The following is a 26463-nucleotide window of genomic DNA, read 5'->3' on the forward strand; positions in this document are numbered from 1 at the left end:
TGGTATAATGTCTTAATCTTTCTTCAACCTGTCTCTTCCCCTTCATCTACACAGACTGAAGTGGAGTGAACAAGTGACATTAATAAGGGTTCATAGCTTTCACCTGGTCGGTCTATGCCATGGAACGAGCAGGTGTTCTTAAAACCTCTAAAAGTACGAAGATAACATATTGAATTATTTCAGGATGGTCATACGACGGATAATTTAGCTATTTGATTTCGAATTTTAGGAACCTTTTAGGTATCAAAACAATACTTATAGCCCATGGAAATGCATTTAATAACACATTCATAAATTCAAAAAAAGACAGTCAAAATAAATCCTAAGGAATAAGGTTTTGAAGTGTCTGTCCTATATCTTCCATCCGTTTGTCTACCTTCAGAAGAGTCCCGTGACATTTGTGGGGGTTGTAGAGCAAAACGGAGAACACCATCGTGTTCGTGAGAGTCTCCCGTTTCCATAGAGTAGTCTTAACAGTTTGTAGATCATTCGGACGCTACAGCCGTGTCTCATGGTCTAGTAAACACCGCTGTAGCTCGGCTATCTTCCACCACAGATGTGGAAGGCCGACATTGGCAGATGCAGTGGATTGAGACGTAGTCCATGCAAAAATCTCTCTAGCTTATACTGATGGAGATTTTTTTATTATGCTACTTATGGCGTGTCAATAGACTTTTAAGGATTCATGTTTTATATACTCAGTGTATGATAGTGCTTTTCTGCTTGCTTAGTTAATAAAAGCACAACAACAAAAAAATTACATCATGTAGTTGTTCCGTCCTTTTAGACAGATAGTAAATGGAATAAAAGGAGGATGTTGCGAAAGCCTGAGATAGTTAAAGAAAAATATATACTATAGAGAGACGTCCTTTCTCCATTAAAATCAGCTCTCAGTACTGATTTATGGTGAGGTTCTCACCACATAATGAGTAACACAAGATGCTGTGAAAGCCAGCACGAGTGGAGAAGATCTACAGCCAGCTAGCAGGGTCTGGGCGGCAGCTCAGCCGTTCACACCAGCACTTCATACACAGCTTTACAACCTCTTTCATGTCCTAGCCAAAACACTAACAAGAGAGCAGCAAATACAGCCAATGCATCTCCAACACGACACGCTATCTATCTATCTTTAGACATAAAAGAAAGTGTAATGGTTCAGAGATGGTTCAGAACTACGTTTGCATGATGGGAAACATTTGTTAAGATTCTGAAGACTTACATTAGCTCCCCGGAGCTAATACCTTGGGTTTAGTTTAGCAGGCTAACACACACCATGGTATGAACACCGGTCGCTCACACAAGAAGAAAACGACTCACCAGTGGGTTAATTGTATAGGCGACCCATAACGGCATGAGAATATCTTTGCTGTAACCGTTGACGTAGTCGGCGTGGTGAAGGACGCAGTAGTCTGCATTCTCCTGGAGAACTCGAGGGATTCCATACGGTAGGTGAAGAGCCTTGGCTCCGGAATCTGAGGGAAGGGAGGGCTTGATTAAAAATGAAATCTATAACAAAATAGATCCATGATTACGCTATTAAAAATAGACAACAGTGTGTACTCACTGGAATTAGCCTTGATGAGTTGCCTGTTCATAGTCTTCTCCTGAAACAGGCATTTTCAGCATGTTAGTGGGTCTCCTGTGTTTCAATCAGTCAACTTAAGTCCTTCTAATGAGTGCTGCTGGGTTATCAATCATACAAAGTGAGGATAAGTATGATTAATACTGAGGATTTGGAGCATTAACTTCTTTGGGACTCGGGGGCAGTATTGAGTAGCTTGGATGAATAAGGTGCCCAGAGCAAACTGCCTGCTACTCAGGCCCAAAAGCTAGAATATGCATATAATTACTCGATTTAGATAGAAAACACTCTGAAGTTTCTAAAAACTGTTTGAATGATGTCTGTAAGTATAACAGAACTCATATGGCAGGCCAAAACTTGAGAAAAATATCCAACCAGGAAGTGGGAAATCTGAGGTTTGTAGGTTTTCAAGTCTTTGCCTATACCAATATACAGTGTCTATGGGGTCATATTGCACTTCCTAAGGCTTCCACTGGATGTCAACAGTCTTTATAACCTTGTTTCAGGCTTCTACTGTGAAGGTAGAGCGAATAAGTGCTGTTTGAACCAGGTGTCTGGCAGAATGCCATGAGCGGAGTCATGCGCGTGGCCGTGAGGGTTAGCTGCGTTCCTTTTCATTTCTAAAGACAAAGGAATTGTCCGGTTGAAAAATTATTGAAGATTTATGAACATCCTAAAGATTGATTCTATACATCGTTTGACATGTTTCTACGAACTGTAATATAACCTTTTTGATTTTGTCTGAACTAAGCGATCGCGCATTGAGCATTTGGATTACTGGGCTAAACGCGAGAACAAAAAGGAGGTATTTAGACAAATGATGGACTTCATTGAACAAAACAAACATTTATTGTGGAACTGGGATTCCTGGGAGTGCATTCCGATGAAGATCATCAAAGGTAAGTTAATATTTATAACGCTATTTCTGACTTGTGTGACACCTCTCCTTCTTTGGAAAATGGCTGTGTTTTTCTGTGGCTAGGTGCTGACCTAACATAATCGCAAGGTGTGCTTTCGCCGTAAAGCCTTTTTGAAATCTGACAAAGCGGTTGCATTAAGGAGAAGTTTATCTATAATTCCATGCGTAACACTTTTATCTTTTATCAATGTTTATTATGAGTATTTCTGTAATTTGATGTGGCTTTCTGCACTTTCACCGGATGTTTGTTTGACACAATGCATTTCTAAACATAACACACCCATTTCAAATGAGGTTTTTGCACAAAAAGATGAACATTATCGAACAAAACACACATTTGTTGTCTAACATGGAGTCCTGGGGGTGCCATCCGGTGAAGATCAAAGATTAGTGATTCATTTTAACGCTATTTCTGTCTTTTGTGACACCTCTCCTTCATTTGAAAATGGCTATGTTTTCTGTGGCTAGGTGCTGACCTAACATAATCGCAAGGTGTGCTTTCGCAGTAAAGCCTTTTTGAAATCAGACACTGTGCCTGGATTAATGAGAAGGTTACCTTTAAAATGGTGTATAATACTTGTATATTTGAGGAATTTTAATTATGAGATCTGTTGTTTTGAATTTGGTGCCCTGCAATTTCACTGGCCGTTGGCTAGGTGGACGCTAGCGTCCCACATATCCCAGAGAAGTGAATGACAGGACAGACCCTCTGACCCCTCCCATCCCATCCCTGCTACATTAGGGAGGATGTGAGTTTGATTACCACCCCCGACTGTACTCCCTGGTCGTACCGCTGCTTTGGTGCGGACGCTGCAGCTGCAGCCCAGATTGTCAGAAGGGGCAGGGCCACTCGCCTCACAGGTGGAGTCAGAGGAGAGCTCAGCTGGGTACACAGGGAGGTGGGGAGGGTTCTTCAGCAGGTGGTTCAGACTCCCGTGGGTCCCGTTGTTAGGAGCAGGGGGAATGTCCAACAAATCTGACAGGCAGAGAGAAAGAGAAAAAAAAGAGATGAGACTTGAAAAGGTATTTTCTCTAACTTAGTTAGCTAACTGTACATAACAGCAGTGTGTCTTGCAGATGGCGGGTGCAGTGTTGGGACTATGGACTACGCACTCGCACCTGCTGAACTGGTACATCCTCTTTGAAACTTATCACAATGTTGAGAAATAGAAAAGTGGACTCCGAGTTCTGCATAAAAGTGGTTGAAATTACGTCATAATGAGTGTAAAACCAGATTGATTGGCTGCTGGAATGGTTTAACTTTAGAAAAGCAATCCTTTCTTAGCCTTGTTACCAGTATGTTTAGATATTGTTCCACTCTGTTGGCAAGAGAAGAAACAGACTGCCACCCAGGCTAATCTTTTCTAGTTATGCAAGAGGACATTGCCCCCTGCGCCCATGTTAAACAGTCCATTGACTAACAGGCTTACCACACAGGAGGTTGTAGACTTCAATGTTTTCAAAAGGTGCAACGTTAGTCTTGTATTTCAGCCCTGGTCCATAACCAATGAAAATGGTCTAAAAAAATACATAAACAAAATTAATGCACTTTCACAAGAATAATTGACACATGCTATTCATAACAGTGGAGTAAACATGTGTAATGTATATAGCAACAAAAAAAACAACGCTGAACCCCAATTAACCTTTTGCATGTGCTACATTTTTATTTTCGCCTAAATAATTTATGATATAGCCATAAACAATAACTGGTAATGTTGCATAGTTTTACAAAAGGTCTGAAACTCAGCCTTCTGGATTATTATTTTTTTTGTTGCTGAACACACAAGCTCAAGTAAATAGTTCAAATGTTATGAAAATAAGATTTTTTCCCTATTCAACAAAAGTGGGGCAATAGGGCTTGAATTGCCTTAAAGTCTTTCTAAATATAGTAAAAATCTAATTAAACAAGTAACTAAGATTTCACATTGCTTATAATAAATATGATCATACTTAGTGACAGTGCAATATTGGACTATTTAATGTAACTGACAGGGAATTTTCTCCTAAACATCCACTGAGGAGCGCAGAGACGCCATTGAAATGTGTTCAGACTTGTTACACCTTTCAGCTTTATGCACAAAGTGACTTAATCTCTTGGTAACCAAGACAAAATGGTCTTCTTTCAATTCTATGTGAGAGCAAAATTGCAAGATTATGTTATAATACTGTAATTGCATCAAATGGTTGTTTTATGCAACATAATAAGGGGTTGTTAGAACACTCATGTCTGTGTGTTCTACTGAAAGTGGGCCTCTAGAAGATTTAACACTGACAGTGGATTTACGATGGATTGGTGATAAAGACCGCATTCCCTAGCATGATTAGTGTCTGTGTGCCTGACTGGAAGGTACCAGGGAGAGATGGCTCGGGGCCAGACCCTTGTCTCTACACAATGAGGACAGCATTTACAGCAGATACTGTTTGCTGTGAATTATTAGTAACCTTGTGACCCATTCCATACATCTGTTGTTTGTCATGTAGACTGAAGGGGGTGTGTCTTTGCTATAAAAGGCCATGGTATCTTTTGTCGTTGGGCTCTCAACGAATGAAGCAAAAACAGTTTTTTTTATGTTTGCACATGTATAAAAAAACATTTACTAGGTACTTTGTTGGAGAACATTTGGCAGCGATTACAGCCTTCAATCTAAGTCACTAATAATTTATTAAAATATAGTAAACCATTGCAAAACAGTGTAACTTCAACAACACTGTCTGGGCTAGCACCATGGTTTAAACGGAGGAGAGCTAGCTTCCGACCTTCTCTGGCTACATTGATTTCAATACAAAACCCAGGAGGCTTGTAGGCCTCACCCCCTTCCATAGACATACATGGTAATTATAACCACTTCCGGAGGATGTCCTCCAACCAATCAAAGCTTTTGCAATATGAACTGACATGTTTTCCATTCAATCATAGAATTAGGATCAGAGAACGAGCAAATGTGTTGTGTTGGGATTGTGCCACAGAGCATTATGGGTTCTATGTGTTGAGAAGCTTGGTGACATTGCTGGACAGAGATTAAGAGTGAAGAGTGATAGTTGAGCATTTTGGGGATATTATTGTTCTTTATTTGTGTGTCCAGTTAGTGCAATTATTTAAATGTTTATTTTATTTAACCTTTATTTAAATAGGCAAGTCAGTTAAGAACAAATTATAATTTACAAATGTGTCTTGCTAACTTCAGTAGCTAGCTGTACCCACCTGATAACTGCACACTTGCGCTGATAGCTTTCTCCGCCAGAGTGGCCAATGCTGCCAAAAATGTTGCAGACTTTTTGTTAAAGAACCCCTTTCATTCTATGGAGTGTACGGAAAAGGTGCGAATTAAAAGTGAGGGCTGACCTCTGCCTGAGATCAGTTTCATGAAGAATGAAAGAGTGAGGGCATTCATTACCAACTGGTATCAAAAGTATATCTGGTTAACAGGGAGCCTTTCATCAAGCCGCCTGTATTGCTGGCCTTGCCTGCTTTTTGGTCGAAAGGTGGGTACAGTGACCTGAAAGGTGGGTACAGTGACCTGAAGAACATTGATCGTTAAGCAAACAGCAGAACAAAAGGGAGCATATAAATGCCCACATCCGATTCAAGCTGCATCGATTATGACGAAGGTCTGCGGGTTTGAACTGCGCAACACAAGAAAGTAAGAAGACGCAGCAATGTTTGGAAGTGGCTTATCAACGCCACTGCGTTTTTAGGCATGCAAGAACTTGCTTTTAGAGGAAACGACGAAGGAGCAAGTTCCGCCAACAAGGGCAATAACAATCAACCTGCAGAGGTAATTGCACGTTACGATGTCTTACTTGCTGAACATCTTGAACTTTTGATTGTCTTTTCTGGGATGTCGAAAATAATTCCTAATGATTTGATTGCTACAATCATATCATCCATTAAAAATTAGATTAAAGAGAGAGGGAGACGCAGTGCATTTTTTCCCCCACGTGCGCTGAAGTAGGCTTTCCACTTTCCTCCGGTATTTATTTTGCAAAGATAACACAATCCCTCCGGACAGACACGCAAAAACTCATGACAAATGTTGCAGCAGCCTAGGCTATACCTAAACATTAGAAATCTGACATGCTGTATGGGATGAAAATGAGAATTTTTCCATCTGATCAACTGTAGACTACTAATAAGAGCAGCTGCATACAGCCTATGCGCCCAGTCCGTCTGGTCAGGGTAACTAATTGGTAATTTATAGTCCATTTGTGTGTCAGGAAAAAATGTGAATGTGATCAAATGTTGATTATATTCTAAATTGGGTTGGCTAGGCTGCCTATACGATTTTAAGCCAAAATTAATCAAATCAACATAATTGTGACGACAGATGTGAGTAAATGTTTTAAGGCCTACAGTTGCATAGGCCAGAATGATGCAAACATGCATAACGCAAGCTCAGCCCTGTGAGTTCTATTGTCTATCAGTTGTTGTCTATGTGTCTGGGTAGAGGAAATCCCCCTCCTGATCTAGTCTAAATATAATTTATATGAACAAATATAAGGTAGCTGCAGTTTGAATGGGTTCATTATTGATTAGGAACATTTTCCCTCATTACTATATGTAGAGTCAATCACATACACAATCACATTATTACACATCAATGATTTTACTCCTTGCTTGGACTAACTCATTCGTAGCTCTTTTGTCTAACTGTGTAGTGTGTTGTGTTATTGTTTTTTGTCTTCCCAATCAAATCCTGTCCTGCACTGAAGTCAAGCCTCTGAACACCTTAACTCATACCCTCCCTCATGCAATCACTGCTGTGATCCCTTCCCCATAATATTGTACCATAAATGTCTTTATTAAATGCTTTAGGTTAAAATTATTTGACGACATTTGAAAGACACTTGTCTCAATGCGTTCTGTGCCTATACCATGGTCTCCCATACTCCGAAATGTCTCAAGTCACCATCCGCCACTGGAGTCTTCAGGTGCCTTTTGGCAAACTCCAAGCGGGCTGTCATGTGCCTTTTACTGAGGAGTGGCTTCCGTCTGACCACTATACCATAAAGGCCTGATTGGTGGAGTGCTGCAGAGATGGTTGTCCTTCTGGAAGGTTCTCCCATTTCCAGAGGAACTCTGTCAGAGTTACCATCAGGTTCTTGGTCACCTCCCTGACCTCTCCCCGATTGCTCAGTTTGGCCGGGTGGCCAGCTCTTGGAGGATCCAAACATCTTCCATTTAAGAATAAGAGGCCACTGTGTTCTTTGGGGACCTTCAATGCTGCAGAAATGTTTTTGGTATCCTTTCCCAGATCTGTGGCGACACAATCCTGTCTTGGAGCTCTTCGGACAATTCCTTTGACCTCATGGCTTGGTTTTTGCTGTGACATGCACTGTCAACTGTGGGACCTTATATAGACAGGTGTGTGCCTTTCCAAAACATGTCCAATCAATTGAATTTACCACAGGTGGACTCCAATCAAGTTGTAGAAACATCTCAAGGATGATCAATGGAAACAGGATGCACCTGAGCTCAATTTTGAGTCTCATAGCAAAAGGTAAATAAGGTATATTTTTTATTTTTAGATTATTTTTTAATGTTTTTGTTTTGTCATTATAGGGTATTGTGTGTAGAATGAGGAGGACATTTTTTTATGTAATACATTTTAGAATAAGGCTGTAACATAATAAAATGTGGAAAAAGTCAAGGGGTCTCAATACTTTCCGAAGGCACTGTATAAAGGCAAGGGACCCTACGACGTTCAGAGCGCTTTGTACACAAATGTCAGCCGGAACCGTTCCAGAACTGCTCAAAGTCCCCCATTAACATCTTAACCATCTCATTTAGTTAGAATTTCCCTCCACATACAGTGGGGCAAAAAAGTATTTAGTCAGCCACCAATTGTGCAACTTCTCCCACTTAAAAAGATGAGAGAGGCCTGTAATTTACATCATAGGTACACTTCAACTATGACAGACAAAATGAGGAAAGAAATTCCAGAAAATCACATTGTAGGATTTCTTATGAATTTATTTGCAAATTATGGTGGAAAATAAGTATTTGGTCAATAACAAAAGTTTCTCAATAGTTTGTTATATACCCTTTGTTGGCAATGACAAAGGTCAAACGTTTTCTGTACGTCTTCACAAGGTTTTCACACACTGTTGCTGGTATTTTGGCCCATTCCTGCATGCAGATCTCCTCTAGAGCAGTGATGTTTTGGGGCTGTTGCTGGGCAACACGGACTTTCAACTCCCTCCAAAGATTTTCTATGGGGTTGAGATCTGGAGACTGGCTAGGCCACTCCAGGACCTTGAAATGCTTCTTACGAAACCACTCCTTCAATGCCCTTGCTGATGGAAGGAGGTTTTCACTCAAAATCTCACGATACATGGCCCCATTCATTATTTCCTTTACACGGATCAGTCGTCCTGGTCCCTTTGCAGAAAAACAGCCCCATAGCATGATGTTTCCACCCCCATGCTTCACAGTAGGTATGGTGTTCTTTGGATGCAACTCAGCATTCTTTGTCCTCCAAACACGACGAGTTGAGTTTTTACCAAAAAGTTATATTTTGGTTTCATCTGACCATATGACATTCTCCCAATCTTCTTCTGGATCATCCAAATGCTCTCTAGCAAAATTCAGACAGGCCTGGACATGTACTGGCTTAAGCAGGGGGACACGTCTGGCACTGCAGGATTTGAGTCCCTGGCGGCGTAGTGTGTTACTGATGGTAGGCTTTGTTACTTTGGTCCCAGCTCTCTGCAGGTCATTCACTAGGTCCCCCCGTGTGGTTCTGGGATTTTTGCTCACCGTTCTTGTGATCATTTTGACCCCACGGGGTGAGATCTTGTGTGGAGCCCCAGATCGAGGGAGATTATCAGTGGTCTTGTATGTCTTCCATTTTCTAATAATTGCTCCCACAGTTGATTTCTTCAAACCATGCTGCTTACCTATTGCAGATTCAGTCTTCCCAGCCTGGTGCAGGTCTACAATTTTGTTTCTGGTGTCCTTTGACAGCTCTTTGGTCTTGGCCATAGTGGAGTTGAGTGTGACTGTTTGAGGTTGTGGACAGGTGTCTTTTATACTGATAACAAGTTCAAACAAGTGCCATCAATACAGGTAACGAGTGGAGGACAGAGGAGCCTCTTAAATAAGAAGTTACAGGTCTGTGAGAGCCAGAAATCTTGCTTGTTTGTAGGTGACCAAATACTTATTTTCCACCATAATTTGCAAATAAATTAATTTAAAAAATCCTGCAATGTGATTTTCTGGATGTTTTTTTCTCATTTTGTCTGTCATAGTTGAAGTGTACCTATGATGAAAATGACAGGCCTCCCTCATCTTTTTAAGTGTGAGAAGTTGCACAATTGGTGGCTGACTAAATACTTTTTTGCCTCACTGTACGAAGGAGTCAAAACCACAGTCATTCTGTAAACATCTGAATATGATGAATAGCTAAGTATTTGAAGTACCTTCCAAAAGGTGGGTTGAAAAGCAACCAACCAACTGAAATAATCATAAGATTAACCCTACACGTGGGAGTCTACTAAATAAAATAATTGCTATCCATGTCTGCTTTGTGATCTTTTTTCCAGTCTGCAGCCAGACACACAAAATATATATTTTCAGCACAGACTTTAATTTGACTCATTCACCTGTTTTTTTTTTTTTAGAGGAGTGAGTAAAGTCGCAGGGATAATAATAACGACAACACATTCCAGGCGTGACCACGTAACAATACAACCCAAAAGGGAACAAAGCATACTGTTTAAAGTGATGGTATTGGCTTATTTTGGGAAAGATTTTCTAAGGCCGGAAACATACACAGACAAATCCTAAAAACGAACAAGGAGATGCCAGGGAGAAATCGAGTAAAACCTAACATGGTAAAAATGTCTCTGGCACAACAACACAACCCGAATGGGAGGACATTGTACTGTTATAGGTGATGGTATTTCATTGGGCTTATTTTGGGAGAGACTTGCAAGTAGGAGAAATCTAACCATGGGAAAATAACATAACCCAAATGGAAGGACAGGGAACTATTTCGGGAGAGACTTACTAAGGCTCAGTCTGGGGGGAGTCAGTCTAGATGGTCTGATCTTTTCATAAAAGCATATACAGTTGAAGTCGGAAGTTTACATACACCTTAGTCAAATACATTTAAACTCAGTTTTCACAATTCCTGACATTTAATCCTAGTAAACATTCCCTGTCTTAGGTCAGTTAGGATCACCGCTTTATTTTAAGAATGTGAAATGTCAGAATAATAGAGAGAATCATTTATATCATCACATTCCCAGCGGGTCAGAAGTTTACATACACTCAATTAGTATTTAGTAGCATTGCCTTTAAATTGTTTAACTTGGGTCAAATGTTTTGGGTAGCCTTCCACAAACTTCCTACAATGAGTTGGGTGAATTTTGGCCCATTCCCCCTGACAGAGCTGGTGTAACTGAGTCAGGTTTGTAGGCCTCCATGCTCGCACACACTTTTCAGTTCTGCCCACAAATGTTCTATAGGATTGAGGTCAGGGCTTTGTGATGGCCACTCCAATACCTTGACTTTGATGTCCTTAAGCCATTTTGCCACAACTGTGGAAGTATGCTTGGGGTCATTGTCCATTTGAAAGACCAAACTTTAACTTCCTGACTGATGTCTTGACATCTTGCTTCATATATCCACATAATTTTCTTTCCTCATGATGCCATCTATTTTGTGAAGTGCACCAGTCCCTCCTGAAGCAAAGCACCCTCACAACATGATGCTGCTACCCCCGTGCTTCACGGTTGGGATGGCGTTCTTCGGCTTGCAGGCCTCCCCCTTTTCCTGCAAACATAAAGATGGTCTTTATGGCCAAACAGTTCTATTTTTGTATCAGACAGGAGGACATTTCCCCATGTGCATCTTTTTAAGTGGGAGAACTTGCACACTTGGTGGCTGACTAAATATGTTTTTGCCCCACTGTAGATACTTTTGTACCCGTTTCCTCCAGCATCTTCACAAGGTCCTTTGCTGTTGTTCTGGGACAGAACGCGTCTCCTTCCTGAGCGGTATGACGGCTGCTTCCTCCCATGGTGTTTATATTTGCGTGCTATTGTTTGTACAGATGAACGTGGTACCTTCAGGTGTTTGGAACCAGACTTGAATATTTTTTTCTGAGGTCTTGGCTGATTTCTTTTGATTTTCCCATGATGTCAAGAGAAGGGGCACTGGGTTTGAAGGTAGGCCTTGAAATACATCCACAGGTACACTTCCAATTGACTCATTATGTCAATTAGCCTATCAGAAGCTTCTAAAGCCAGGACATCATTTTACGGAATTTTCCAAGCTGTTTAAAACTTCTTCGATATAGGGGGCGCTCTTTTAATTTTTGAATAAAAAAACGTTCCTGTTTTAAACAAGATATTTTGTCACGAAAAGATGCTCGACTATGCATATAATTGACAGTTTTGGAAAGAAAACACTGACGTTTCCAAAACTGCTAAGATATTATCTGTGAGTGCCACAGAACTGATGCTACAGGCGAAACCAAGATGAAATTTCAAACAAGAAATGCCCCAGATTCTGAAGGCGCTGTGTTCCAATGTCTCCTTATATGGCTGTGAATGCGCCAGGAATGAGCTTACACTTTCTGTCGTTTCCCCAAGGTGTCTGCAGCATTGTGACGTATTTGTAGTCATATCATTGGAAGATTGACCATTTTACACTACATCTACCAGGTGCTCGCTTGGTGTCCTCCCTCGCAATTATTGCGTAATCTCCAGCTGCGTGCATTTTTCCATTTGCTTCAGAGGAGAAACCCAACTGCCACGAATTATTTATCATCGAAAAGAATTGTGAAAAACACCTTGAGGATTGATTCTAAACGACGTTTGCCATGTTTCTGTCGATATTACGGAGTTAATTTGGAAAAAAGTTTGGCGTTGTAATGACTGAATTTTCGTTTTTTTTTCTTAGCCAAACGTGATGAACAAAACGGAGCGATTTCTCCTACACAAATAATATTTTTGGAAAAACTGAACATTTGTTATCTAACTGAGAGTCTCCTCATTGAAAACATCCGAAGTTCTTCAAAGGTAAATGATTTTATTTGAATGCTTTTCTTGTTTTTGTGAAAATGTTGCCTGCTGAATGCAAGGCTTAATGCTATGCTAGCTATCAATACTCTTACAAATGCTTGTGTAGCTATGGTTGAAAAGCATATTTTGAAAATCTGAGATGACAGTGTTGTTAACAAATGGCTAAGCTTGTGAGTGAATATATTTCTTTCATTTAATTTGCGATTTTCATGAATAGTTAACGTTGCGTTATGGTAATGAGCTTGAGGCTATGATTACGCTCCCGGATACGGGATTGCTCGACGCAAGAAGTTAAAGGCACAGTCAACTTAGTGTATGTAAACTTGAGTTATGCACAAAGTAGATGTCCTAACCGACTTACCAAAACTTTAACAATACATTTAGGGAGTGGTTGAAAAACTAGTTTTAATAACTCCAACCTAAGTATATGTAAACTTCCCACTCAACTCTATGTTCCCTCTGGGTTCAGCAACAATAGCTTGATTTAACCTAAAGAATCTCTGACATAATTCAACCAACTGAGGCTCCACAGTAGTAGCCTGGTCCCAGATCAGTTTGGCATGATAATGACCATAGGAGTTGGCAAGAGAGCACAAACATATATGGGACCAGGCTAGGCTACCTCTGTAGTACTTTCATCATAGAACCTTGTCACGTCCAAATAAAAATTGCGTGGATCGTGCAGTGTTAATTAATCCTGGTCCTGGGGACCCAAAGGGGCACAGATTTTTGTTTTTGCCTTAGCAATATACAGCTGATTCAAATGAGCAACTCATCCGCAAGCTTTGCCGATTTAAACCAGGTGTGTATACTAAGGCAAAAACAAAAATGCAAAGTTTTCAATTCACTGCTGTAATTTCACACTGTATCAGCTGACATCCTTCTCCCCTCCCCTTCCCCTGACCTGCATGTTTTTGAAGACGTTATCCGAGCCGTGGAATCCACCACTGCAGTACTTGATTTCTTTAGGCTGGCTGTGGAGAAAGAGATGAAAAACCATTATCACATTCATAGAAAGGACAAACCACCTCCACAGAGTTATACACGGAGTGTAAAAAACATTAGGAACCGCTTCCTGATATTGAGTTGCACCCTACATCACAACGAGACAACACGACACTACATTAAGAGAGACCTAAAGACGACAACATAGCATGGCAGCAACACATGACAACAACATGGTAGCAAGAATCATAGCTTTCACCTGTATTCCCCTGGTCAGTCTACAGTGGCTTGCGAAAGTATTCAACCGGTTGGCATTTTTCCTATTTTGTTGCCTTACATCCTGGAATTAAAATCGATCGGTTTGTATCATTTGATAACATGCCTACCACTTTGAAGATGCAAAATAGTTTTTATTGTGAAACAAACAAGACAAAAAAACCAGAAAACTTGAGCGTGCATAATTATTCACCCCCCCAAAGTCAATACTTGTAGAGCCACCTTTTGCAGCAATTACAGCTGCAGGTCTCTTGGGGCATGTCTCTATAAGCTTGGCACATCTAGCCACTGGGATTTTTGCCCATTCTTCAAGGCAAAACTGCTCCAGCTCCTTCAAGTTGGATGTGTTCCGCGTGTACAGCAATCTAAGTCATACCACAGATACTCAATTGGATTGAGGTCTGGGCTTTGACTAGGCCATTCCAAGACATTTAAATGTTTTCCCTTAAATCACTCGAGTGTTGCTTAAGCAGTATGCTTAGGGACATTGTCCTGCTGGAAGGTGAACCTCCATCTCAGTCTCAAATCTCTGGAAACAGGTTTCCCTCAAGAATTTCCCTGTATTTAGCGCCATCCATCATTCCTTTAATTCTGACCAGTTTCCCAGTCGCTGCAGATGAAAAACATCCCCACAACAGGATGCTGCCACCACCATGCTTCACCGTGGGGTAGGTGTTCTCAGGGAGATGAGAGGTGTTGGGTTTGCGCCAGACATAGCGTTTTCCTTGATGGCCAAAAATCTACATTTTAGTCTCATCTGACCAGAGTACCTTCTTCCATATGTTTGTGGAGTCTCCCACGTGCTTTTTGGTGAACACCAAACATGTGCTTATTTTTTTTCTTTAAGCAATGGCTTTTTTTCTGGTCACTTCCGTAAATCCCAGCTCTGTGGAGTGTACGGCTTAAAGTGGTCCTATGGACAGATACTCCAATCTCCGCTGTGGAGCTTTGCAGCTCTTTCAGGGTTATCTTTGGTCTCTTTGTTGCCTCTGATTAATGCCCTCCGTGCCTGGTCCATACGTTTTGGTGGGTGGCCCCCACTTGGCAGTTTTGTTGTGGTGCCATATTCTTTCCATGTTTTAATAATGGATTTAATGGTGCTCCTTGGGATGTTCAAAGTTTCAGATATTTTTTTTATAACCCAACCCTGATCTGTACTTCTTCACAACTTTGTCCCTGACCTGTTTGGAGAGCACCTTGGTCTTCATGGTGCCGCATGCTTGGTGGGGCCCCTTGCTTAGTGGTGTTGCAGACTCTGGGGCCTTTCAGAACAGTTATATATATATATATATATATATATATACACACACACACACAGATCATGTGACACTTAAATAAGGTCCACCTGTGTGCAATCTAACACATTCTGTGATTTCTGAAGGTAACTGGTTACACCAGATCTTATTTAGGGGCTTCATAGCAAAGGGGGTGAATACATATGCACGCACCACTTTTCTGTTCTGTATTTTTTTGAATTTTTTGAAACTAGTTATTTTTTTCATTTCACTTCACCAATTTGGACTATTTTGTGTATGTCCATTACATGTACTCCACATAAAAACTATTTCAATAACAGGTTGTAATGCAACAAAATAGGAAAAACGCCAAAGGGGATGAATACTTTTGCAAGGCACTGTAAGTCATGGAAAGAGCAGGTGTTCTGTACACTCAGTGTACATCTGCCATACAGTGTGTATACAACACTCAAATAGAGGGATTATCAATTGGACAGCTGTAAACCAACCAAACTAAAATAGCCTCTCAAATCCTCAGTTGTGGCAACCTGATCAACAGGAAAAAGCTTTCCGTTCCCATTTCAGAAATCCCTAAATTCTGCCCAAACATTGGCAAAAAAACAAATAATGTGTCCATGGCAACCACTTTGCCCACATCTAATTTCTGGTATGTTAATAAGCATTCTGTTAAGATAAGATAAGCTATCACTTATAATTTGTGGCAGCTGTTGAACATTTCAGGGGTCATTGTTTCCAAGTCGTCTTGTCGAATATTGTCTCTTTGCAACAGACAGTTGAACCTAACAAGCAGGAAATATAAAGTTGGATGACATTTTGCCAGTACCTGTAACTACTTTCAAAGTGCATGTAGGGACAAGTGCATGTCGGCACAAAGTTTAAAGTGGAGGACACAAGTAGTTCTAATCAGTACGGATTAAATTGAGCCGTGATGAGTAGGCTAACTCAAGCAACTTTGAAAGGGTACTTATTTACTTAGGTTACTAAACAGTAACAGTTACTTTGGCTTAATGCCAGAGTAAAGCCAAAAGTGCAGTTCAGGTTCTGTGATCACTCTAAAATGTCCTGTTTTAAGAAAACATAACACATATAGTGGGGTAAGGGATTTCAGAGAATCAGGCATAGACTTCAGAGAAAGACAAAGAGAAACAGAAAATAATATATCGCTGGATTTTGACATACAGTGCTGCCTGCCAACCAGGTTTCATGTAGAGATGGGCCCTCTCGATGCGCACGTTGTTAGCGAAGTGCATCCGTTTGGGGAGGTGCTCTTTTAGGTAAGGCCTCATGGGCTGGTCAGGGATCCTGCACTTCAAAACGCACAGCAAGAGGAGAGTGGAGAGTCAATGAAGGGGCAGAGGGAGAGGCATGTCTGACATGAGGTAAGGCAAGCAGATCATTTTCAATTCATCCTATGAACACAGGAATCAATGGGGCACGAATACTTCACATACCGACAGATTCTTCACCAGGCCTTCATAGTCGACTGAGGGAATGAAAACAGACACGGTTGTTAACCCAAGGGTCATTCCCCGTCCCAAAACATTTTTACGCCTTCCCCTTGGCCCCAACGTTCTTATGTTTGCAGATCTGGAAGGTCTGAGTGTCTTAGTTTTCACTAAGTGGATTTCATCTCTGCTCGAACAGAGAGAGAGAGATTTAAAAAAATACATTTTTAGTAGTTACAGTCTTGTCTCATCGTTGCAACTCCCGTACGGACTCGGGAGAGGCCATGCGCCCTCCGAAACACAACCCAACCAAGCCGCACTGCTTCTTGACACAACGCACATCCAACCCGGAAGCCAGCCGCACCAATGTTTCGGAGGAAACGTCACAGGGAGTCGCTAGTGTGCGAAGAGACAAGGATATCCCTGTCGGCCAAACCCTCCCTAACCCGGACGACGCTGGGCCAATTGTGCGCCACCCCATTGGACTCCGACAGAGCCTGGGCTTGAACCCAGAGTCTCTGGTGGCACAGCTAGCACTGCGAAGCAGTGCCTTAGACCACTGTGCCACCCTGGAGGCCTAGATTCAAATTTTTAGACCGAGGGATTTAAAATTGCTTACAGATCTGCAAACATCACATTTTATTGGTCGCATACACCTATTTAGCAGTTGGTTTGTGGGTGTGGTGACTATTTATCAGTTTGATGGCCTTGAGATCGAGAGACTGAAAAACAGCTTCTGTCCCAGCTTTGAGGCACATGTACTGACCTAGTGGGGTGAACAGACCAAGGCTTGTGTGGCTGAGGTCCTTGATTATCTTCTTGGCCTTCCTGTGACACTGGGTGCTGTAGATTTTCTAGAGGGCAGGCAGTGTGCCCCCGGCAATGTGTTGGGCAGACCACACCACCCTCTGCAGAGCCCTGCGGTTGCGGATGGTGCAGTTGCCGTACCAGGCGGTGATACAGCCCGACAGGATGCTCTCTATCTTTACTAGTTTGAGGGTCTTAGGGGCCAAGCCACATTTCTTTAGCCTCCTGAGGTTGAAGCGGCGCTGTTGCGCCATTCTTCACCACACTTTGTCTGTGTGGGTGGACCATTTCAGATGGTCAGTGATGTGTATGCCAAAGAACTTGAAGCTTTTCACCTTCTCCACTGCGGCCCGTCGTTGTGAATGGGGGCGTGCTCCCTCTGCTGCCTACTGAAGTTCACAAATCAGCTCCTTTGTTTTGTTGATGGAGAGGTTATTTTACTGGGCCACTCCACCAGGGCCCTCACCTCCTCCCTGTAGGCTGTCTCGTTATTGTTGGTAATCAGGCCTACCATAGTTGTGTCGTCTGCAAACTCGATGATTGAGTTGAGGATCCGCACAGTGGAGGTGTTGTTTCCTACCTCACCAAATGGGGGCAGCCTGTCAGGAAGTCCAGGACCCAGTTGTACAGGGCGGGGTTCCAACACAAGGCCCAGAGCTTAGAGGGTACTATGGTGTTGAAGACTGAGCTGTAGTGAATGAACAGCATTCTTATATAGGAATTCCTCGTCCAGATAGTATAGGGCACTGCGATGGCGTTGTCCATGGATCTATTTGGGTGGTATGCAAATTACAGTGGGTCTAGGGTGTTGGATAAGGTGGAGGTGATATAATCCTTAACTAGCCTCTCAAGGCACTTCATGACAGAAGTGAATGCTACGGAGCATGGTGGACATCTTGAAGCAAGTGGGGACAACAGACAGGTATAGGGAGAGATTGAATATGTCCGTAAAGACTCCAGCCAGCTGGTCTGCACATGCTCTGAGGACGGGGCTAGGGATTTGGGTTGGGCTGTATACCGGGCTTTTTTGCTTTATTTGGCACCCCCTTGTGTCCTAAACCAGTAATATTGTATATCCTGGGGTGAGAGAAAGACGGTATGACAATATGAAAATCTGGATTCCGCCCACCCCTAATAGGGAGGCCTTCAGCCTTGCAAAAGTTAACACGCCTAAATGTCTGACTCACGTCGGCACAGAGAACGAGAGCTCACAATCCACGAGAGGGGTGGTGGCCTGCATCGGCGACACTGTGTTTCCTTCGAAGAGGGCAAAGGAGGGGTTTAGCTTGTGTGGGATGAAGACGTCAGTGTCCGCGATGTGGCTGGTTTTCCCCTTTATAATCCGATATTGTCTAGAGTCCCTGCCACATACAGTACCAGTCAAAAGTTGACACCTACTCATTCAAGGATTTTTCTTTATTTTTGCCATTTTCTACAATGTAGAATAATAGTGAAGACATCAAAACTATGAAATAACACATATGGAATCATGCAGTAACCAAAAAGTGTTTAAACTATTAAAATATATTTAATTTTTGGGATTCTTCAAAGTAACCACCTTTTCCCTTGATGACAGCTTTGCACACTTTGGCATTCTCTTCACCTGGAATGCTTTTCCAACAGTCTTGAAAGAGTTCCCACATATGCTGAGCACTTGTTGGCTGCTTTTCCTTCACTCTGTGGTCCAACTCATCCTAAATCATCTCAATTTGGGTTGAGGTCAGGTGATTGTGGAGGCCAGGTCATCTGATGCAGCACTCCATCACTCTCCTTCTTGGTCAAATAGCCTTTCCACAGCCTGGAGGTGTGTTTTGGGTCATTGTCCTGTTGAAAAACAAATGATAGCGCAAACCAGATGGGATGGCGTATCGCTGCAGAATGCTGTGGTAGCCATGCTGGTTAAGTGTGCCTTGAATTCTAAATAAATCACAGAAAGTACCCCACACCTCCTCTATGCTTCACGGTGGGAACCATACATGCAGAGATCATCCGTTCACCTACTCTGTGTCTCACAAAGACACGGCAGTTGGAACCAAAAATCTCAAATTTGGACTCATCAGACTAAAGGACAGATTTCCACCGGTCTAATGTCCATAGCTCGTGTTTCTTGGCCCAAGCAAGTCTCTTCTTATTATTGGTGTCCTTTAGTAGTGGTTTCTTTGCAGCAATTCGACCATGAAGGCCTGATTCACGCAGACTTCTCTGAACAGTTGATGTTGAGATGTGTCTGTTACTTGAACCCTGAAGCATTTATTTGGGCTGCAATTTCTGAGGCTAGTAACTATAATGAATTTAACCTCTGCAACATAACTCTGGGTCTTCATTCCCTGTGTCGGTCTTCAGGAGAGCCAGTTTCATCATAGTGCTTGATGGATTTTTTTGTGACAGCACTTGAAGAAACTTTCAAAGTTCTTGAAATGTTCCGGATTGATTGACCTTCATGTCTTAAAGTAATGATGGACTGGCGTTTCTCTTAGCTTATTTGAGCTGTTCTTGCCATAATATGGACTTGGTATTTTACCAAATAGGGCTATCTTCTGTATACCACCCCTACCTTGTCACACCACAACTGATTGGCTCAAACGCATTAAGAAGAAAGTCATTTTCACAAATTAACTTAACAAGGCACACCTGTTAATTGAACTGCATTCCAGGTGACTACTCCTTGAAACTGGTTGAGAGAATGCCAAGGGTGTGCAAAGCTGTCAAGGCAAAGGGTGGCTACTTTGAAGAATCCAATTCAGGAAAGTCATATTTCTGATCAAAATGCCGGTGAGTTACCGCCGCTCTAATATCCCAAAGTTATTTCTGGCTGTATATAATAATGCAAAGGACATTCTGAGCTAATAAAGGTGAGAAATAACACAAAAAACAATACGGAATGCAAAGTTGCTTAGGAGCCATGAACAGGGCGACCATGTCTATCGGCGCCATCTTGTTATATATTATCAAAGGGTAAGGGCCAAGTGGAAGGAAGCAAATTGGAACCAGCTGTAACACTGGATGGCATTGCAATGTAAGGGTAGGAAGACAGTTGGAAGTGACACGCTATCATCAACAAAAACTCACAGGAGTAGAAGTCTTCAGGGACTCTCTTGGGTCGGATTCGTGCAGCAGGGCCTTGGACGACAGTGAAGTCATCCACGTTGTCCTGGTACGAGTTCACGAATGCAGCCTTCTTGCAGGAAGCTTCCTCCATTCCTGCAATTACAGTACACACACACACACACACACACACACGCACACACACACACACACACACCACACACACACGTCAACAATAAAGAAAAGTCGCTGTTGTTTGTATTGTTGTTCCTGGCAACTGGGCAGTCAGAGCAATAGGAGAGAAATGTAGGACAATAAACGACAGTATAGGACTTCAAACGGCTCCATAATCACACGGTCTTATCTGTACCAGATTTCAAAGAGAGAATAAAGCTGCAACAGAGGAAGTTCATATACAGTATGTCAGCATACTATTTACTTGAAATTGTTTACACTGACTATTGATACTAGGATTCCATCCTCATTTCATAATCAATCAATTTCAAAAGCAGATGTGAAAACGACAACCTTTTCATGACTAAAAATAACCCAAAGATCAATGCATCTGTGATAAAAGCCTAAATAAAAGGATATTCCCATATGCTGTATATAACCAACCAACAAACCCAACATCAAAATTACAACCCTGCAACGTGGACCTTATTACAAGGCCAGTTGAGCGGCCAGCAGCTATCGTCTCATCCTTTACACACATAATTACAAGACTAGACACGTCACATGTAATGCAGATGTTGCGAGCATCTTCTTCACAGACCTCTACTCTGTGAACCTCCCTGGCTTCCTCACGCTCAGCTCACAGTCATGGTGTTCCAGCGTTCACACTGACCTTGTTTTTCAACGGTTTCTGCTCTGGCATGTGATTTCCACGCAACAGGTGCTAGGTCTCAGCAAAAGCTGAGTATGTATGGCTGACAGTAAACATTCAAACACTCCCACAATGGAGGGCCCTAGAGCAGAGGCTATAGCTTCGAGGACAATATGGTAAAAAACATTTTTTACCTTTATTTAACTAGGCAAGTCAGTTAAGAACAAATTCTTATTTTCAATGACGGCCTATTCAGGGGCAGATTTGCAGATTTGTACCTTGTCAGCTCGGGGGTTTGAACTTGCAACCTTCCGGTTACTAGTCCAACGCTCTAACCACTAGGCTACCCTGTCGCCGTAATATGGAAGAGTTCTACAAAAATATTGTGGATCTTGTGATAATATGCAAATATTGACTATGATGCTGAGTGCCATGTCATTTGTGCTACTAGTACAATAAAAGCTGGTGCATGTAAATTAAAATAACTCCATAAGCAAGTTTGATAGTGGATTACTAGGTTATGAGGACAGTAATGTAGCCATTATGTCATAGCTTGGGGATGTTTGTCATCATTCACCTGGCAGATACCGACTTGCGATATGAGCTCATTGCTTTTATGGTTCACTAAGGAATGGAGGAAAATCTTTACTTCATCTTTTCTTCCCTAGACCTCTTTCATTTTGAGGAGTAGCAGATGCTCACGATTGCATCACTTCAGATTTACAGCAGAGCCATAAAATGAAGTACTTCAACACTTATCTTTCACATCAAAAGACATTAAATTAATCAATTTCCTCTGCCTCCCTTGCTTCCACATTGTTTTCTAGTGCTTTTCTCCTGTGCTGTACTTTTCCTTTCCGAGGCCCTTTGCGCCACAAGGAATAAGCCGATTCCCTTTCCCATCCTACAGTATCTACCATTAATCTGAATGATGTGCATAAATTAAGGATGCCGATTCTACTTTTGATCGCAGAGACCACAGACTAATACAGTACTGTCTGTGTACAGTGTGATCTGACTGTGTGTTGGGGCAACACTGCTCACCGTGGTCAGACAGGAGCACCAGGTTGACACAGTGGTGTAGGTTCTTCTGTTTCAGGCCGTCCATTAGAAATCCCAACAACCTGTCTACGTTCAGCAGGGCCTCAATCACCTGCAAACAAATAGTCATTCAATTCAAATAACATTTATTTTCTCCCGCCTGAAAAAAGACTATACTACAGTATTCACTGTAGTGTTTTTACAGACGTTTACAGACTACTGTACTATTAAATGTAGTGTTTTTGCAGATGACTGTAGTATGCTACCCCTGCTGCTATTGGACCAGGTCTCTCTTGGAAAAGAGACATTATCTCAATGAGAAAAACCTGTATAAATTAAGGTAAAAACATTTTTTAAAGTACTCAATGTAGTGTTTTTGCAAATCTGACTGTAGTACACTAGTATTCACTGTAGTGCTTTCGCATACGTGACTAGTATATTGCAATAACACCTGCAGACTAGGATTAGCTAAAATGGCAAAACTACCAGACTACGCCAATTACTGTTTAATGAGGACACCAGAACATAAGACAGGTTCGTGACAGACCACCTATTGAGTTGGGTCAACAGTTCTGAGCAATGCAACGGGTGAGACAACACCTTAGCAAAAATGTATATTTTTTTATTACAATTGTAACATCTAAACTTTAGACAGGTTCTAGGTTTTTCCTTTATTTTTACAATTTTCTACATTGTAAATAATAGTGAAGACATCAAAACTATGAAATAACACATATGGAATCATGTAGTAACCAAAAAAGTGTTAGACAAATCAAAATCTATTTTATATTTGAGATTCTTCAAATTAGCCAACCGTTGCAATGATAAATAAAAGTACGTGGACACCTCTTCAAAATTGTGGATTTGGCTATTTCAGCCACACCGTTGCTGACAGGTGTATAAAATCGAGCACACAACCATGCAATCTCCATAGCCAAACATTGGCAGTAGAATGGCCTTACTGAAGAGCTCAGTGACTTTCAATATGGCACAGTCATAGGATGCCACCTTTCCAACAAGTCCTCAAACTTCTGCCCTGATCAACTGTAAGTGCTGTTATTGTGAAGTGAAAACGTCTAGGAGCAACAACGGCTCAGCCGTGAAGTGGTACGCCACACAAGCAAATGAAGGAGTAAGGGTCTGGGCTGTTTTTCATGGTTCTGGCTAGGCCCCTTAGTTCCAGTGAAGGGAAATCTTAACGCTACAGCATACAATGACATTCTAGATGATACTGGGTTTCCAACTTTGTGGCAACAGTTTGGGGAAGGCCCTTTCCTGTTTCAACATGACAATGCCCCGTGCTCAAAGAGAGGTCCATACAGAAATGGTTTGTTGAAGATCGGTGTGGAAGAACTTGGCTGGCCTGCACCGAGCCCAAACCTCAACTCCATGGAACACTTTTGGGATGAATTGGAACCTCGACTGAGAGCCAGACCTAAAAATCACCCAACATCAGTGCCCAACCTCACTAATGCTCATGGCTGAATGGAAGCAAGCCACGTCTAGTAGAAAGCCTTTCCAGAAGAGTGGAGGCTGTTATAGCAGTAAAAGGGGGGGACCAACTCCATATTAATGCCCATGATTTTGGAATTAAACATTTGACAAGCAGGAGTCCACATACACGAAATGACCAAAAGTATCTAGTGGAAGTAACTGATCTAAGAAGTAATTTTGGTGTACTCTTGTAAAGGCCAGGCATCACAGGCTGAAATGACATTTTTGCATCTACCTATCCATTTTGAGATTTGTTAGCATTTTGGTCCATTAATTAGTATTTTCAAAAAGTTAACATAGAAATGTCAAACTTGATAAATGTATACTTTCTGTAGTTTATCATACTACCATCAACATTTTGATTAATTTTAACCACAGTAAAATGGACATACTACCGTTCAAATGTTTGGGGTCACTTCAAAATGTCCTTGTTTTTGAAAGAAAATCAAAAAATGTTGTCCATTAAAATAACATCAAATTTATCAGAAATACAGTGTAGACATTGTTAATGTTGTAAATGACTATTGTAGCTGGAAATGGCAGATTTTCATATCTACATAGGGATACAGAGGCCCATTATCAGCAACCCATCACTCCTGTGTTCCAATGGCACGTTGTGTTAGCTATTCCAAGTTTATCATTTTAAAAGGCTAATTCATTAGAACACTCTTTTGAAGGTATGTTAGCACAACTGAAAACTGTTGTTCTGATTAAAGAAGCAATACAACTGTTCTTCTTTAGACCAGTTGAGTATCTGGAGCATCAGCATTTGTGGGTTCGATTACAGGCTCAAAATGGCCAGAAACAAAGACTTCAGAAACTCGTCAGTCTATTCTTGTTCTGAGAAATGAAGGCTATTCCATGTGAGAAATTGGCAAGAAACTGAAGATCTCGTACAACGCTGTGTACTACTCACTTCACAGAACAGTGCAAACTGTCTCTAACCAGAATAAAAAGAGGAGTGGGAGGCCCCGGTGCACAACTGACCAAGAGGACAAGTACATTAGACTGTCTAGTAGGGCTGGGCGATATGGCCAAAATATTATATCACAGTATTTTAAAAACATTGGACAGTATTTTAGTTTTTTAATAATAAAAGTTCTACATTTGCTATACGAGTAGTGAGTGATCCTAGGGTGGCAACACATACATTCTAAGTGATTTCAATGGGTCTTTCTCCATTATGATTGTTTTATACTGTTCAAATCAACTTCAACTAGGGCTGGGCGATATATCAAGTTTTTTTTCCTCGATATAGTCGAGTTTATGTTTTAGTGCGATATGGAAAAAGCCTCTATCGCAAGAATCGAGGTTATGTTATAATGTTGTAACGTTTTACAAATGCAGCATCTCACGGTCTCTTCTCTGTCAGCCCAATGTTGAATCATGTCCCAATTGCGTGCCAACACGTGCAGAGGTTATCCACCAATCACAATCTTAGACAGCCTTTCACAAATCGTAACCATGCCGGAGAAGTGAGGAAGCCAGCTCAAATCAAATCAAATGTTATTGGTCACATACACAGATGTTAATACTGCAGATGTTAATGCAAGTGTAGCGAAATGCTTGCAGCTCAGCCTCTCGAGGATGAAATCACCCCCAAAAAGGGCAGAAATGTTTTTTCAGTAATATGGAAGTGGTTCGGGTTTAAGAGGTCTGATATTCAGCAAACGAATGTCCTGTGCAAAATGTGTCAAAAGACAATTGTTACGAAAAGCAACAGCACAACCAAACTCTTCCATCACCTGCAACTGAAACACACGGTGGAATGGGAGGAATGCGTGAGACTAACATGCTGACCAGACCGGACACGTTGCTTGCGTCGCAAAATAAATTTAGAAATCCATGTTATTCAATTATTGCACCCACAAATTCAAAAGATGAAAAAGCCTGGGAGGAGAGATGACTAGAAACGATTCGGCTGGCCGTTTTAGGTGTGGATTAATTGTCGGAGTAGAGGACCTTGTGCATTTCAGGTAAAATAACAACTCAGTGTTTATATCCCTGGACAAATTAGCTAGCAACAGCAAGCAAGCAAAATAGGACAAATTAGCTAGCAAGTGCAAGCTAACTAGCTAAATTGCCATTCATCTTTTCGACCTGTCCCCAATTTAATGTCATTGGTTCAGAGTTTGTTTTGATATTTTAACATGCGTGTCGTTATCACATTTGGTGTAGCGAGATAAAAAATATGTATGGACGATATTGACAACTGCATGACAACTGACAGCGGGAGCAACATGATAAAAGCATTGCGCTTGAACAACTGGACCCGCCTGAACAACTGGACCCGCCAAAAAAGTAATGTTCAGGCCAGCTGTAAGCTAAGGTGTTAGTAGTTGTATCACTCTGCCAATCCAAAAGCAAATAACCACAGGCTGTTTTAAATCATAACAAATTAACATATTTTCAAACAAAATTATTATATTAATTACATATTCAAACAGCTAGTAGTCAAACATTCCCCCCCCAAAAAAGATGTGTGGAGTTCATTTGTTTTGCACAAATAGGCCTCGAGGCTTTGTATATTTTTTTATTTTAATAAAGAAAATTCAATTAAGAATTGTGTCATGGCCTTTTTTGATTTGTTTAGAGAAAAACAAGAAATTGAGATATATATCGTGAATCGTCCAAAAATCTTTTATTTTATTTTTTTAATATTACTTTTAGGCCATATCGCCCAGCCCTAACTTCAACCAAAACAAATTTCTGCATTTCCTGAACTCAATTGCAGTGGTGGAAAAAGTACCAAAATGTCATACTTGAGTAAAAGCAAAGATATGTTAATAGAAAAT

The 26463-nt window shown here is 41.4% G+C and overlaps 1 protein-coding gene across 2 annotated transcripts in view; it reads right to left on the bottom strand.

Annotated features, from left to right (window-relative positions):
• LOC110522031 (ectonucleotide pyrophosphatase/phosphodiesterase family member 1) overlaps positions 1 to 26463 on the bottom strand; it is a 68552-nt gene that overhangs the window by 17923 nt on the left and 24166 nt on the right. For both annotated transcript variants that reach the window (XM_021600094.2, XM_021600095.2), the window contains exons 12-20: positions 22178 to 22286; positions 20332 to 20463; positions 16462 to 16493; positions 16190 to 16317; positions 13438 to 13507; positions 3932 to 4019; positions 3293 to 3477; positions 1565 to 1604; positions 1318 to 1472 (exon numbers count right to left, since the gene is read on the bottom strand). In XM_021600094.2, the coding sequence (XP_021455769.2) occupies positions 1318 to 1472; positions 1565 to 1604; positions 3293 to 3477; positions 3932 to 4019; positions 13438 to 13507; positions 16190 to 16317; positions 16462 to 16493; positions 20332 to 20463; positions 22178 to 22286 (939 nt within the window). The remainder of the gene's footprint in view (positions 1 to 1317; positions 1473 to 1564; positions 1605 to 3292; positions 3478 to 3931; positions 4020 to 13437; positions 13508 to 16189; positions 16318 to 16461; positions 16494 to 20331; positions 20464 to 22177; positions 22287 to 26463) is intronic.

The sequence above is a fragment of the Oncorhynchus mykiss genome, chromosome 4 (assembly GCF_013265735.2).
Source record: "Oncorhynchus mykiss isolate Arlee chromosome 4, USDA_OmykA_1.1, whole genome shotgun sequence".
NCBI lineage: Eukaryota > Metazoa > Chordata > Actinopteri > Salmoniformes > Salmonidae > Oncorhynchus > Oncorhynchus mykiss.